This window comes from Oryx dammah, unplaced genomic scaffold, assembly GCF_014754425.2.
Source record: "Oryx dammah isolate SB20612 unplaced genomic scaffold, SCBI_Odam_1.1 HiC_scaffold_22, whole genome shotgun sequence".
NCBI lineage: Eukaryota > Metazoa > Chordata > Mammalia > Artiodactyla > Bovidae > Oryx > Oryx dammah.
The window spans coordinates 18,303,580-18,320,573 of NW_024070206.1; the positions used below are offsets into that span (position 1 = coordinate 18,303,580).

Consider the following 16,994-nt stretch of genomic DNA (forward strand, 5'->3'; position numbering starts at 1 on the left):
TAAAGTATCAAAACAATTTTTTTGTTTTTTACTGACTCAACATTTTGCATGTAGCAGGGTGCTGTTTGCAGCTCCCAACAAAGGGAAAAGAGTACATGTATTAAGGTCACCTTCCTGCCAGTAGTGAAAATAATAAGACTATGCCTTCAAATACAGTGTTTAGTTTGTTTTAGAATCTACCTTCTATTTATTTATAGATGGAAGATGTTACTGTAGTCCTTTATGCTCCATTAAGATATGGAGCTGGCTGTCTCATTTCAGTGATATTAGGAGGTAATTCCAGGGATTTTACAAAGATCTTAACAGTTTGGGTAGAAGAGGTATTTAAAGAAAAGAGACAAGTCGTATATTAGATACATCTAGCTCTTTCAAAGTAAAATGTCAAACACTATAATGAAAGATCTTTATGATGTTTTAAGTAACAGATTTGTTATAAACTTATGTGCAGGTATCATCATGGAAAGTCAGAGAAAGTGTCTGTTCCAAGGCCACTGTGAGTGGATTGCTGAAGGTTCTTTTTCAAAGATGTCTCCCAAAGGTTCAGTGAGAGGGCTGCCTGAGTTGCTAGTCCGTTTGCTTAGCAGTTGGCAGCTCTGCTGTTTCACAAACGATCCAGCGGACAGCAGTCAGTCCAAGAAAGCCAGAGACTGGGGGGTGGGTCTGGGGTCCAGTACAGCCCCCAAGGTGCAGTGGGAGCTCCCTATATATGGGAGGGAACGGGGGGAAGGAGCCCATTCCCCACCAAGGAGGGAGGTGTTGGGCTCTGTCACATCTTGTGCTGAGTGTAGCCCAAGCGGAAAATGGCAGGTCCAGACCTTGGCATTTCTGTCCCTGCCCGGGCAGCAAGCAGTACCTGGGCTTTGGAGAACCCATGTGAGGTTCCTTGGCCTCCAGTGCTTCAGCTCCAGCCTGATGGACGGCTCCTGAACCCCCAGCAGCTTCCCAGCCTCTTGTCTGCTTTCAGCCTGGGGCTTCTGTAATCTTCAGGGTCTTCCAATGCATAGCCAGCCAGGGCTGCAGGAAGGGTCCCCCAGGCCCCGATGATGGAGATTGCAGCGTCCCGCCTGCTGCCCTCCAGCATAGCCTCTCGTTCCTCAGGGCTACGCAGAGCCCTGCTGCCTAGATGGACACCAGTGGGCCCACTCTGACGGTCTGCTGCCACCCCCAGAGCAGCTCGAGGTAACCTCCCTGCACCCGGACCTTAGACCCAGCCAACCAGGCAACCACACATAGAAATGGGTTTACTGAACCCAATCCAGTAGGAATCAAGCCCAACTGTGAGCAGAGTTTATATACTGGTCTGTCTTCACTGAGGGGTAGAAGTTTGGGGGAAAAGTCTTTAAATTTTCTTAAATAACTGCTAAGTAAGAAATTATAATATGTATTCAATAGCATAATGTGGTTTGTCAGTGACTGCTATTTTAAGAGAAATCCTTTTCTTACAGCTATTTTCCTCCTCATAGTGTTCTAATCCCCTTTCCAAAATAATCTAAAAAATAATTCAGACTGAAATGAGTGTTATAGGAGCTCCTTGGCAGTCTAGTGATTAAGACTCCATGCTTTCACTGCCGTGGCCCAGTTTTAAGCCCTGCTCAGGAAACGAAGATCCTGCAACCCACGTGGCGTGACCAAAACAAAAATGGGTTTATAACTAGAGTTTTGGGCCCAGGCAGTTATTTAAATGGTACTTTAAGATTTCAGTTTCCAAAGTTCATTTACTAATGCATAGAAATGCAAAAAATATTAATTTTTTATATTAAATTTTTTTCCTGCAATCAAGCTAAACTCAGTTATACGCATTTCAATATTCTTGCTTGGAGAAGTCTATGGACAGAGGAGTCTGGTGGGTCACAGTTCATGTATCACAAAAAGTTGGACACGACTGAACAACTAACATTTACACTTCACTTCTGGTGGATTGTATGAGGCTTTGTACCTTCTCAATCATGTGATCTGTGAATCTATGTACTTATTTGGAGTTTAGAGTTATCATTCTCATCTCTCAGTGAAGGAATCTTGAATTCCTTTTGCTCCATCATCATGAACTGAAAACTGATACAAAAGACCTCAGCCTCTGAGGGCATCTGCTGAACAGTTCCTGTTAGTTTCATTCACATTTTCTGCTGAGTTGACTCCAGTTTGTAACAGCGTCCAGAAGCCTGAAGTGACACCTGTCAGGTGACAATCCCTGAATGTCCTGTGTAGAAACCAGAACTGTATGATGTGATCTGCCAGTGTTTATAGCAGAATATAATGATTTCTGAAGTCAGAATAAGAGCCAAATAAGCATCAGAAACATTTCTGAGATGATTTTTTAAGTACTTACAGTGCCCACCACCACCGGCCAATATATATTGTGAAAAGATTTTTTGTGTAAAAAAAACAGGAGACACATGTATCACTGATTATTTTTAATGATTTTAAGCTGCAGTTCAACCACAGCATTAAAAACAGTCAGAAAGGGCTGATTTCATAACACACAGCACTAGAGCATCATTGTCCTTTAGGGATTGTGATTACAGACCTTGGGTCTAGGAACTGTATCATCACTCACGCAGGTACAAAACAGCTGGAAATCTTTCTCTGTGTATAACTGGGAATTATGTTGAACAGTAAGCACAAATGGCTGTTTAAAAAAAAAGACCATGACTTTGGATTATCATAGGTCATGTGAACCTATGATATTGAACCTAATGACTATTGAAAAGTTCAGATACAACTGTACTTGTCATTATAAAGCAGCCTAGTGAAAGTGAACTAAATGCTATTAATAGTATTACACATATTTAAAAATAGCTTCTATATCAGAAAGTGTGATTTTTGAAAGCCATGAAATGAAGAATAGTAATACAGGAGGCAAGCACATTAAAATGAACCAGCATCATTAACAGTAAAGTTTAAGCCTCGATTAGTCTTGTAGAAAGGAAGCCATGCTGTGTACCAGGAATAGTGCTTCAGACAACAACCTGCTCAGCACCCTGTGGGGGGAAGGGGTTCTGACAGGGAGGAGCCTCCACCCTTGACTTGAGCCACCAGGACCCTGCTGCTAGCAGTGAGCAGACAGCAGGGGCTGTGAGTGCAAGAAACACAGACCCTCATCATCTTGTGGCCCCTGAAAATCACAGCTGAAGGACTGACCTCTGGTCTGTTAGCATCAAGAGCTGCAGAGGCACTTTCAGTACTTATTTTGTGGATGAGAGTATGATTCTGTCATTTTCAAATCAGAACACATACTGTAGAACAAAAAATGATTAACTAGAATTAACATCCTCTGATGACAGAATAAACTGGAAGTATGGATGAGATGGGCAGTATTTCACCAATGACCTCCATGGACAGAACTTGGAAGGAGGCCCACACCCAGAGTTTCATCAGTGGTTTTAATGAATGTTGTCACTTCTTTTTTGACTATTAGAATATTTGAAGATAAACACAAAGGTCACTGTCAGAATCGCAAGAGCTGCAAGTAGATCTTTGTCAGGGGGAATGACGTGGTCCCTGGTCAATGGCAAAGCCTAGTTTGGTTCCTAGTTTGGTAGTTATCACCAGGAGATATCAAAGGGAAGGGATTTAAGACTTAGCTCGCTGACTGCCAGTCTGCTCATTATAACCCATAACACATTCTTCTGAGAATGGGGTCTTCTCAAGTAGACTGGTTTGTTCAGTTATTTTTCTGCAAACACTACTGCTCATTCAGTGGTTCACAGCTTCCATTTGTCAAAAAGGCACAGAGAGACAGATGGTCACAAATGCATCTAGACTGCACAATCCTTGCTGCAGGCCACTGTGCTCACTCTAACCTAAGTTTTGCAAAATTTTGCAATTTTAATGAAAAGTGTGTTCTTCACTGGGTCTGCCCTCTTCATTCTACAACGTAAGATAGAATATGTTTTCATAAAGCAAATTGAAAAATCAGCATTTTTTCTGACTATAATACTGGTCCAACTGAACTTGAAGGGATTAAAAATAAGCATCTGGTGGCTCCAGAAGGCTCCAGAATTTTAAAAACTTATTTCTTAAAAAGTGTTTTCACAACAAAGATGCAACTCTGATTTCTGTACATAGGCTGTGCTTGCTTGTTCACACTTATTTCCCTTGTATTATAATATATTTAATAAGAAAATAAATGACAAAGACTTTATCTGTATGCATCCACTAGCAGATTTCCTTACAAAAGAGGACAAAGCACATAGGCATTCACAAATTCTATGCCATTTCTGTTAAATCTGGTACCTATACATTATATTGCAGTACCGTTTTTGTTCCACCCATTGGGTAGGATATGTGCATAATCTGGTCAAGTTATATATACAGCACCTAACAAAATGAATGCATGACAGACACTGAAAGCACCGTTATGAGTGAGGCATGACAATGCATCAGCTGAAGTTAGAACATGTGGCACTTCAGTCAGTAAAACTGCTGCACTCTGAGCTCTGTGGAAGGATGTGAATCCTTATCACCTGCATCTCTGGACAGTTCTCACCCAGCACCGTGCACACTGAGGACAGCACTGCTCACAAGGCCTCCCTCCCTGAGCCACCCTGAAGGCAGTAGCAGCAAATGACTGTCAAACCCTGGCCGTGAATACAGACCCAAAATGCAGCACTTGGGGAGTAAAATAACCTAAGCTGAGATCCTAATTTCTAAGGAATCCACGCAAGGCAGGTGAGCCGCTGGGACCCTTTAATGGTTGGGGTGAGAGGAGGTGTTTCATCTGCCTTTGTTGCGCCCCTTTAGACACAGTGTCCTCACACTGGGGGGACTTGCCAATGCATCTCCACTTCACCAAAGCCATGGTAACCAAGGTGACCATGCAGAAGGGGAGCCTGGTCCCTGCTCTTCCACCAGGAAATGGGGAGCAGGTGTCTGTCACCGCAAGGCCACACACCCAGCACCAGTAGTATTCCCAGTTTTTTCCTCATAGACACTGCTGAACTTTGGAAATTTTAAGAAAAATGCAGGGTACACCTACATGTCATTGGCAACAGCAGACCTCAAGCAGCAGCCTCAGCACCACAAACACAAGACTTGGGGAGCAGCCCCCAGCTGCCTTGTCTCAGCCAGGCTGACCCAAACATAAGCCATGTGGCCAGCAGCGGATGGAAGCTGCTTTGGAGGGGTGTACGGCCCCAGCCAGTATCTGCAGGGACACCCCCACCAGAGAGCAGGCGGAGGTAAGGCCCGGGCCTGCCTGTCAGGATGCAGCCTCTGGCTCTGAGGAAGGCAGAGACTGGAATGGATTCTGCCAGTTCTGAGCACTTCTGCAAAGTGCTGGCCTTTGAGCCCTTCTCCTCCTTAAGACAATAAAATACAGAGAAAGAGCAGTAACTCGAAGCTGGAGATGTGCTTATCTGCATAGATCCCTGTGCTGGGGTGAAAGGCCTGCAGTTTCCTGCTGGCCCCTTCCTACTAGCCCCTGTCCTCTCCCAGCTGCAGTTAGTGGATTTAAGTGTCCTTCTGAGGACAAACCTACCTGTGTTTTGCATGTTTTCCTCTGCTGACTGGGCTGTGTATCCAAGTGTATCTTTGGTGTGGAGGACAGAGAGTAGGCCTGTCAAGCTTTAAACACTGAATTTTGGTCACAGAAGAACTCTGTAAATGCGTGGCTTGTTTAGCAAAATCTCTTTTGTAGGAAAGGACAACCTCAGTGTCTGAGGAACACCAGGCTTCCTGAAAAAGTCAATAGATGCGTGAATCTTCCTGTAGGTGGGCCTGCTCAAGGCTCACACCCAGGGTGTTGCTGAGACTGGAGCCCAGCTTCCACCCACTGCTCCCTCGTCACCTGACTCTGGCGTCTAAGCTGGACCCTCAGGCTCCACTGACCAGGCTGCAGCTTCAGAGCCGTGTCTCCTTTCCATCCTAGGCCACACAACCTTCGAGAGAGTAGAGACCTAAATCACCTTATCCCTATATGGAAAGGAGACTGACCTAATTCAATTTAGGACCTCAGCTTTTAAACTAATTCATTACGGAGGCCCAGCCTCAGAGACCATCCAAGTCATGCTTTGTATAGTTACAGATGCGGACATCTCTAACTGTTTATACATTAGAGGCAGTTATCTAATAGGGTGGCTGAAAGGGAACAACCTCTGTTTTAAAGGACAATTAAAGTTACTTGAATAATTGTTTTACCAGTACTAAGGACAGGTGCCAGATGTTCAGGTACTTGCAAAAATTTACCAATTTCTGAGCATAAATCACCATTTTGAGCTAGAACCATAGAATGGGCTCACCCACTCTCCCAAAAGTGCTGGCAAAGTTTGGAATGACGACATCATCAGCCAACCTTGTTCTGCGCCTAGGAAGATGCCTGACTGAATCTGCCGCAGATGAGGAGGACAGGCACTTCCCCATAGTCACCACCAACTCGAGGTGAAGCCTCCATCAAGCAAGCACAGGCTCGTGGTCAAGGCCGTCTGACCCCTGGTCAGGCCCCCCAGAGCTCTGCCTGTCCTAGAGCTCCCACTGTGGCCCTCAGCAGGCACACTGCCCAACAGGATCTGAAGCATGAGTGACAACCGCTGACCATTTTTTCCTAAGATAGACCAACTACTTGTGTGGATGTCACTGTGAAATGGATGAGGATTCCAATCCTCCAGACAAAACCCGGGACTTACCGGCCAAGAAGGGCCTCAGAAAGGGCAGCAGACAGGACCTGAGGTTGACAGTGCTCTGCCAGCAGCACAAGGGCACCTTGCCAGACAACCACACCCAAGACGACAACACTCAGAACTGAGTGGACACTTGGACCTGCAGGTCAGATACCCTGCGAGACCGGGTAGGGGCTGCACAGAAGCCCCTACCTGGGTGCAGGAAAGGCAGATGTTCTGCAGAAGGAACTTACTGTGTTAGAGGGGGACGAACGTTACAAGATTTAAGTCTTCTGGCTGAGTTTAGCTGCAGGTTGTGCTTTTCATTTTCACCCAAGGCTCTGAGTCACTCCCTGCCCAGCTCTGGTCTCCAGGAGAGGCTGAGTGACCCAGAAGCATGGCTGGTTCTGAGCCCTGCATCTCTCCCAGGTGCTGGTTCCCATATGGGGCTGGTTCCCTTCCTCAACTCAGTAGTTTCTACACACAGAGAACCCGCAGCTAGCGTCGGGCAACACCAGGGCAGCGAGCACATCGGAGCCACTGCCAAGTCTCAATGATCAGCCATCCAGGCCTAAACTCAACTATCCAGGGAAAGACAGACCACAGGAAACACTGAAACCACATGTTTCAACAGTATAAAAATAACCACCTTGCATTTTAAACTATTGCATAAAATAGTGTATTTGAGTATATTTCATGCTACAGTGAAAAAAAAAAATCAATTACTGCAGAAACTGCCCTGCTGGAGGACTAGGGCAGCACTGTGTGATGTGTGAATGCAGGTGTGAAACACACAGCCTGAGGCTGGAGGGACTCGACCCACCAGGGATGCGGGAGTTTCCTCTGCTCCATCCAGTCTGCAGGTGCCTTGGTGATGCGTGCCCTGTGATGACTCTTCACAAGTGTAAGTTAGCAGTATGTTAGGCTACCTCCCCAAACACCCTTTCCTGCACAATTATGGGGGGAACATTATTATGGGGCCTAATAATGATGCACAGGTGAGAAAACAACATACAGGACTTCACATAAAGCTTCCTCATGTTAAACAATGAAGATAGTGCAATTTTTAAAAACACAGCATCACAACACAGATTTAACTCCTTGCATTCATCTGACTTCACTTTATACCTTGGCACACAAAGCAGAAACTTAAAATCATATTTTTAAAACAAAAGTTCCACAGTTCGGGGGCAAAGCAAACTAGCGAGTCTTCCCCTAACGTATAACATTTTCCTCTGTATTCGGTTAATTGTAAAACAAGCATTCTGGCCTCTGCTTTCACATTAAGTCAAACGCCTCATGGGTTTTATTTCATGGTGTCTTCAAAGCACCCTTTTGTGTTCTCATGCCCACACTTCGCCAAAACCAGCCCTGTCCCATCTCTGCCGCAGATGAATACTGTTGTGGCCAGACTGGAGGTTTACACTATTCCCTTCTGCGTGTGGCGCCCCTGAAAAGAATTGTTCTGTTTTACTGAATTCTGCTGTGCTGCGACTCCCCCATTTCTTTTCTCACATCAGGTGTGCTCGCAGGTCAGGTGCACTCCCTGGGCTTCCTGTCCGTGCCCTGGACGGGCAGCTCCGTGCTCCGGGGCCTTCCCGCTGGAGCAGCAGTCTGCTCCCCCTGTGTGCGCCGCTGTGCTGGGGGTGGGAGGGAGTGGCGCCTGGGTAGTGGCCCATTGCCTCACTGTAGGCCGGGGGCGGCCCCGCCATCCTCCCAGTACTACTGCAGGTGCTGGCACTGATGCCTGAATTGCTGCTGGGTGGGCACGGGCCCCCACTGTACACGGATACGCCTATCAAGTCGCTGTCAAATACAGTTCGGTTGGGTGGTGCCCGCACTGACTCTCGGTTGAGTTCCATCTGCTGTTCAGGGTCCCGGAGCTGCAGGGTGCAGGGCCCCTGGTAAGGAGGTGGCTCCTCCCCATCCGACAGGGAGATGGTGGGGGGAAGGTCAATCTCGTGCTGCACGTAGGGGTAGGTGGGCTGGAAGCGGCTGAACCGATCCCTCTGGAGAAAAGGTGGGGCAGTCACCCCATCCCTGGACCGCGGGGCATACATGGTCTGCAGGGAAGAGAGGAACGGCTGCGAGATGTTCTCAGCACAGTGATGACCACGGATGTGACGGCCGCAGGGAAATTAACGCCTGGTCTGTTCTCACCCGTCTGAAAACTTCCCCCACCAAAAAAACAAGTAAAGACTATTCCAGAAAAAAAGGTTTTCTCATTCCTAATGACTTACATCACTCACCTTGCCAAACCCAGGATGGTTCAGCAACGGATAATTGCAGTTACCTGAAAATGTAGGTTTAATGGAGTTATTGTATGTGCTATGTGTACATTTCCCACTGGGTTAAGAAGAATGCAGGAGCCCCCACCCCCAGGCCAGCCCCCCAACATGACCTGCTCCAGGTCCCACTCTTTTTTATAGAAAGTAAGGACAGCCCCCATGCTTTCTCAAGCCCCTTCGAGCTCCTAGACCTGTGATTCAGAGGAGTGGGGAAGGGGACAGAATTTCCTTGGTAATTGAAAGTTGCAACTTCACAGGCCTATACTTGGAGCAGATATAAGCCTGGGACAACTTATGACTTATTTATAGGAACCTGCTGCCCTATCAGTTACTTTAAAATATGAAACAAGTGACTTTTTCTTTCTGGCTTCTAAACTTATCCAGTTATTTTGGATAAAATTTCCTGTAATTTTTAGCAACCAACATGAAAAATGTTTTATATTCCAAAGTAAAGATGATTATAGATTTTTTCCCCCCAAAAGAATCCAGACATTTTATTTAACATAACTTATTCACCATTCAACTTTCTTCTAGAGGAAAGACATACGTATATAAAGATATATATTCATCAACTTCTCTCATACCATATTTTTAACTTAAAGGCAAAAAACTTATTTTCCCAATTGTATATGTGTGCATGTTCAGTCGTGTCCAACTCTTTGCAACCCCATGGACTGTGGTCCACCAGGATCCTCTGTCCATGGAATTTTTCAGGGAGGAATACTGGAGTGGGTTGGCACTTCCTACTCGAGGGGATCTCCCCCACCCAGGGTGCGAACCTGTATTGGCAGGCAGATTCTTTACCACTGCACCACCTAGAAAGCCCCTTCCCAATCATACCAAGTCTTTATTGAATCTGTTACAACACTTTCATGTTTTGGTTATATTGGCCTCCAGGCATGTGGGATCCTAGCTCCCTGGCTGGGGACTGAACCCCTTGCATTGGAAGGTGAAGTCTTAATACCACTGGACCACCAGGGAAGTTCCTCCCCCACCTCCTAAACCAGGTTATTGGCACACATCTTAGTCTCTGTGCCGACACAACCCTTCCACCAATCTTGTTCATCTCCTGCCACCCACACCTCGCCAGTGTTCAATCCCTTACCTCTGAGGTAGGCCGAGGTTCAGAGCCGTCTGAAGGCCACAGGCACCCTTCCTGGGTGGGGAGCAGGGAGTGGACATCACAGGAAGATAATTAGTTTCATGCAGCAGCACCCAAAGCCAAGGCATCACACAAACTCCGCTGAACACAGGCTGTTTAACACCCAGGACCACAAAGCCCCAGCCCTTAATCTGCACCTCAAGGAAAGCTGTGGCCACAAGTACAACAGATCTCCCCACAGTAGCATTGAGAAAGGTCTGGAGTCTCTCAATCTACACGTGTGTGTGTGCAACTCTGGTATCAAGCATTCCGAGCTGGGGCTGCCCTGCGTTAACAGCAGCAGAAGGAAAGCACTGCCCGTCCACAGCAGTGGGCTTTCAAACTGAAAACTGAGTTTCCCAAACCTAAGAGCCCTCTGGGCATTTTCCAATGAACTGATTCTTCAGTACAAACATTCACAAGGTACATGGAACCTGAGATTGAGTTGTAGTATCTTTTTTCACAAATGTTTGGCCAGACTGACAAGCAAATAGGCATGACTAAGGATCACTTGTAAGACCATGAACCTGTCAACAGAGTATTTCCATGTGGTATCCCTTCTGAACTCATTGTTGGCTACAGCAGGGTCTGCTGGGCTGTTATGATTGGTAAGAACTGCATCAGAGTAAGGGCAGTGCCCACATTTTTGGATTCCAAAAGAATACGCACACATGATCTGCCATCATAGCCTCCTGTGACCTGAAAGTGACCACAGGCAGACCTAGGAGGTGAAGGTGACCTTCAGAGGCAAAGGTGACCTTCCCTGCTCCCTGCAGGCCAGTGTCCAGCACAGCCCCCCTCACTGCAAGCAGGTGGCATCCTTAGGTCTGACTATACAACCATGTAATGGTGACAGGCCACAGAGTGACTAACCAGGTGTCCAAGCCCCAGGTGTTGAGAACAGCACAGAACACCCTCCACTGTTTCCAGGACTCAGAATTCTACTCTTGGTGACAAGAGCAGTAGATTAAAGCAGAGGGAACAGCCTGATGGCCAGAACTCACAGCGCCAGATGAAGCAGGTGAGGAAGGACCCAGGAGAAGGGTGGCACATTTTCTGAAAATGGCAGTAACCATTCTCAATGGTTTTATTTCCCTACAAATTAGCAAAACTGAAAAAAATGCCTGAAAAAGATTGACACCAAACCCTGTATACACTCAGTGCTGTATTTCACCAAATCCACATCAACCTCTCTGTTTCTAAATTCATGTGCTTCCCAGCCCTGCTTTTCACAGTCCCTCCTGTCAACCCCACCCCTCCAGACCTCCCCTCCCCCGGCCTCTCTGGCCACTCAGCCTGTTCCCCCTGGGACACGTCTGCATCACCACCGCCACAGCAACCCCAGCAAATGCCCCAGGGAGCCAGGTCCTCTGACCACGGCGGAGTAAGCTGAGAAATAAGTTAGCAGTTTATAGACTTTACAGCAACAGGAATCAAATCAAGCCAGCATCACTACTCAGGCCCATATGCACTGCATCTCTCCTAGCTGTGTGCTTGTGAGAACTGTTCACTCAAGCTATGTCCACAGAGCACCTCTTGGTGACCTAAAGATGCCCCCATGGGTGCTGCGGGGAGCAGGGCCACCAGGACCCAGGCCCACAATGGCCTTGGGCCACCATGAGGGGCTCCAGGGAATCTGCATGCTGTGGAGAAGGAACAGGACAGCTCTGGATCTCACAGGCTGAAGATGTGTGTTTTCAGATTCCTTTACCCTCGAGGAATCTGCTTTGTATTTTACTCCTCCAGCCACATTGGCAGGAAACTTTCCCCTAAGTTGAACCTGACACTAAAACATCTGTATTAAAGATTTAAAAATCACGTGCTCTTCCAAGTGACTGTCTTTACCATCCGAATGATCCAGATATGCCGGCTGCAGACCTAGAACACAATGACTGCATTTTTTCCTTTTAAATGTGGCACTTTTTTCAGGCTGGATGGTGAGTGGAAAATCAAAATTGTCTTTTTTAAAGTTGTGGTAAGTTATATGTAACATTTACTATTTTACCCATTTGAAAGCATACGGTTCTGTGGCATTAAGTCCATCCACTTGCCACGCACTGATCGCTGCATCCATCTCCAGAATTTGTCTGAGACACCACGCCTACTCAACACCAACTCTGTATTCCTTCCACCCAAGGCCCAGGTAACCAGCACTCTACCCTCTGTCTCTATGAATCTGACTGTTCTAAGGACCTCATCCAAGTGGAATCATACAATACTGTCCTTATTTCACTGAGCATAATGACTTTATGGCTTATCCATGGTGCAGCCAGTGTCAGCATTTCCTTCCTTTTTAAGGATGAGTAATAATCCATTGCAGGGACATACTGTATTTTGTTATTCATAGGTATCTTGGCTGTGTCCACCTTTTGGCCATCATGAATAATGCTACTGTAAAGGGGGGTGTACAAATCTCTCTGAATCTCTGCTTTACATGGAGGAGAACTTTTGGGTCATGTGGTAACTCCATGTTTAATGTGGAGGGCCACGGGGAACCACTACTGTTTCCCAGAGTGGTGGTACCATTTCACATTCTCACCAACGAGCACAGGGTTCCAATTTCTTGCCAATGCTGATCTTCTAGTTTCTTGATAATCAGTCCAAGTGGGTGTGATGTGGCATCTCACCCTGGTTTTAGCCTGTGTATGGTTAGTATGTTAAGTCGGGGTTCTCCAGAGAAACAGGAGACAGACTGATTATAGGCATCAACCACGTGCTCACGGAGGCAGAGAGGTCCCACATTTGCAATGTGTACGATGGACAACCAGGAAAGCCAGTGGTATAATTCAGTCCAAATAATGAAGAACTGAGAACCGGGGGGGCCACTGGTATATGTTGTGGATTTCCAAGGCCCCAAAACCAGGAGCTCTGATGCCCAAGGACAGGAGAAAATCAACATCCCAGCTGAGAACTGGGGGGCCGCTGGTATATGTCTTGGATTTCCAAGGTCCCCAAACTAGGAGCTCTGATGTCCAAGGGCAGGAGAAAATCAACATCCCAGCTCAAGAAAAGAGAGGAAGAAAGAACTTGCCCGTCCTCCACCTTCTTGTTTTACCCAGGCCCTCAGGGATTGAATGATGCTCACCCAAACTGGTGAGGGCAGATTTTCTTCACTCCGTCCACTGAGTCGAATGGTTCTCTCTTCTGGAATAACTCTGACAGACACACCCAAAAGTAATGCTTTATCCAGGCATTGGTTAGCTCAGTCAGGCTGACACACAAAATTAACCATCACAATTATTGATCCTGAGCTCTTCTCATGTGCTTGTTGGCTATCTGTATTATCTTCCTTGGAGAAGTATCTACTCAGGTTCTTTGCCTATTTTAAATCTGCCTAAATTAAAATTACATTGACTTACTTCATTGTTATAAAAGTTCTTTATACTTTTTGAATATTGATATGTGATTTGCAAATATTTTCTCCCATTCTGTGAGTTGCCTTTCAGTCTCGATAGTGTCCTGTGATAAGGTTAAGATTTTAATTTTTGAAGTCCAATTTACCAATTTTTTTCCTTTGGTTGCCTGTGCTTTTGGTGTCAGAGTCAAGGTACCATTGCCAAATCCAATGTCATGAAGCTTTTTCCTTATTGTTTTAAGAGTTTAATAGTTTTAACTTGTACATTTAGGTTTTGATACATTTTGAATTAACTTTTTGAATATGCTAGCAGATAAGGGTTCAATGTCATTATTTTGCAATGAACACCCAGTTTACCCAACACCACTTTTTTTTTAAGAGTCTCCTTTCTCCTTGAATGGTCTTTGGAACCCTTGTTGGAAATCACCTGACCATACATGGTAGTTGATTCGCTAAGTCATGTCTGACAAGTCTGCGACCCCACGGACTGCAGCCCCACCAGGATCCTCTGTCCATGGAATTTTCCAGGCAAGAATACTGGAGTGGGTTGCAATTTCCTTCTCCAGGGGATCTTCCAGACCCAGGAATCAAACCCAGGTCTCCTGCATTGCAGGCGGATTCCTGCATTACCGGCAGATTCTTTTACTGACTGAGCTACAAGGGAAGTCCCTCTGACCATACATGGAGTTTATTCCCAGGCTCTCTATTCTATCCTGTTGGTCTAAATGTTTGTCTTTATTGCATTCTGGTAATTTTTGAAATTAAGAAGTATGTAATTTCCAACTTCGTTATTCTTTTTCAACATTATTTTGGCTATGGACGGGGTGGAGTCCCATGAATTTCAGGATGGGCTTTTCTATTTCTGCAGAAAAACACTGCTGTGATTTTGACAGGGATCATACTGGCTCTGTGGATTGCTCTCGGTAGTTCCGACATCTTAACAGTATCAAGTCTTTCGGTCCATGAACCCAAGATACCTTTCCATTTACTTGAGAATAATTTCTTTCAGCAACACTACAAACCCTTCATATTCATGGTTAAGTTTATTCCTAAGTATTTTATTCTGTTTGATGTTATTGTAAACTGAACTGTTTTCTTAATTTCTTTTTGGATTGCCTGTTGTTAGTGTAAACAAACACAACTGATTTGCGGGGGCGGGGGCTGATTTTGTGTCCTGCAACTTTGCTGAACTTATTAGTTCTAGTGGAGTTTTTGTTTATTAGTTAATTAGAATGCTTAGGGTTTTCTTACATATCATGTCATCTACAAAGAGAGGTAAGTTTACTTTTTCCTTTCTTACTGAGATACATGTCTTTTCTTGCCTTGTTGCTCCAGCTAAAACTTAAATACTATGTTGGATAGAAGTAGTGAAAGAACACATGCGTCCTTTCCTTATTCCAGATCTGACAGGGGAGCCATCATTCACTCACTGTTGTGTATCATGTTCACTGTGGGCTTTAGATTACTTCATTATGCTGAGGTAGTTTCCTTGTATCTTAGTTTGTTGAATGTTTTTATTATGAAAGGGTGCTGAATTATGTTAGATACTTTTTTCGTATCAATGAGACGATCATGCAGTTTTTTTCCTTTCACTCTGTTAATGAGGTGAATTACATAGATTGATTTCATAATGTGGAACCCTCCATGCATTCCAGGAATAAACCCCACTTGGTCATGGTGATATAATCCTTTTATTATGATGCTGAATTCTCATTTGTTAGTGCCGCTGAGGATTCTTGCATCACTGTTTATTTGGGATGTTGGTCACTGGCTTCTTTTCCTGTTGTGTCTTTGTCTGGTTTTGGTACTGGGGCAATGCTAGCCTATAAAATGAGTTCGAAAGGGTTCCATCCTTTTCAATTTTGGGGGAGGAGTCTGAGGACTGGGGTCAATTCTTTGAATGTTTTGTAGAATACACCAGTTACGCCATTTAGCCTAGGAAATTTCTTTGTTGGAAGGTCTTTGATTATTGATTCAATCTCCTTACTAGTTATAGATCAATTCGTATTTTCTCTTTCTTCAGGACTCAGTCTTAGGAGGGGGTTTCTAGGAATCTGTCCATTTCATCTGGGTTATTATTTTTATTCAACATGTTGATATACAAGTGCTCAGAGTGCTAATACTCTTTTTTTTGTCTGTATCTCTTAGATTTTTTTCCCACCCAAAGAATGCCATCCTTATAGTGTTGAAAGAGACTCACCTGTGACCGTGACTCACTGGCTGGGGCTGTGAGCTGCAGCTGAAGCCCACTTGTTGCCACAAGGCCATGGGCACTGTGACCACATGAGACCACCCCATGCCCCCAACGTTCCTGGTGTAGCTCTCAGCTAAACTCTCCTTTCAATACACAGAGGACCACAGGAATCATCAGATTTGGGCACTGGAAACACCCAGTACAGTGTTTTCCATACTGTGAGTTGCAGCCTCTTGAAGAGCTAAGTGGTATGTTTAAGTGGTATCAATTTAAGTGGTAAGTCTTTCCTACACATTTGGTTAAAGTGGTCAGACAATCTGAAGGTCTCTGATCTGAGCCAATTCTCACTCATTTTGGATGGGAGGAAACTGAAGCTCGAGGAGGGCACATGACTCGCTGGAGGTGACACAGCGAGTCTGTATAAAGCAAGATCACTGCTGGATATTTCAGTTTCTACCCAAGCGTTCCTCACAGCAAATGAATATTATCATATGGCCTCAAATATTTGAAATTTTATTTTACTCCCTGTTCCAGGATGAAAAGCACAGCTAAAACTGATTGGGTATTTAGCAACACCTTTGCCATCTGATAAAGAAGGCTGAGTGCCAAAGAACTGATGCTTTCGAACTGTGGTGCTGGAGAAGACTCTTGAGAGTCCCTTGGACAGCAAGGAGATCAAACCAGTCAAATGTAAAGGGAATCAATCCTGAATATTATATTGGAAGGACTGATGCTGAAGCTGAAGCTCCAATACTTTAGCCACCTGATGCAAAGGGCTGACTCACTGAAAAAGACCCTGATGCTGGGAAAGACTGAGGGCAGGAGAAGGATGACAGAGGATGAGATGGTTGGATGGCATCACTGACTCAATAGACATGAGTTTGAGCAAACTCAGGGAGATACTGATGAACAGAGAAGCATGGTGTGCCATTCATGGGGTCTCAAAGAGTCAGACACAACTTAGTGACCAAACAACAACAAAAGTCCATTTTCTCTTGTTTCTTCCCTATTCCCAGACAGATTCCTCAGTTGTACTGACTTTTCCACCCAGGCGACACTAACAGCTTAAGCACTGGTGACTGTCCTCTCCAGCACTTCCCCTTACCCACCTTGGGCATCCATCATCAGACTTCTCAAGACTACTTCCCTCCCAGCTTGATTCAGTGTAGACCAGATCCCCTAAGGGAAAGACAAACCATGAAGGAAGTTCTCCTGGGAGAAAAACAAAGGGACTCCTTTATTGTCCAGAACAATCAACAGCTAGAGAAAGCCTACAGGCCCAGAACCAAACCCAAGAGGAGGACTGTGACGCCTCCTGGGCTGGAGGCAGGGCCAGTGAGCAGTCAGGCTTCCAGAGGAAGCAGCCTGGGAACCAGAGAGCTCAGGGCCAAACACTGTGGGCCTCCTTTCAGGCCACATGCCT

The 16,994-nt window shown here is 45.5% G+C and overlaps 1 protein-coding gene across 1 annotated transcript in view; it reads right to left on the minus strand.

Annotated features, from left to right (window-relative positions):
* Positions 1-2: 2 nt before the first annotated feature.
* LDLRAD4 (low density lipoprotein receptor class A domain containing 4) overlaps positions 3-16,994 on the minus strand; it is a 169,324-nt gene continuing 152,332 nt past the window's right edge. Inside the window, 3 exon segments of the mRNA XM_040264580.1 lie at positions 3-8,185; positions 8,188-8,656; positions 9,987-10,037. Coding sequence (XP_040120514.1) covers positions 8,127-8,185; positions 8,188-8,656; positions 9,987-10,037 — 579 coding nt within the window. The 3' untranslated portion in view covers positions 3-8,126.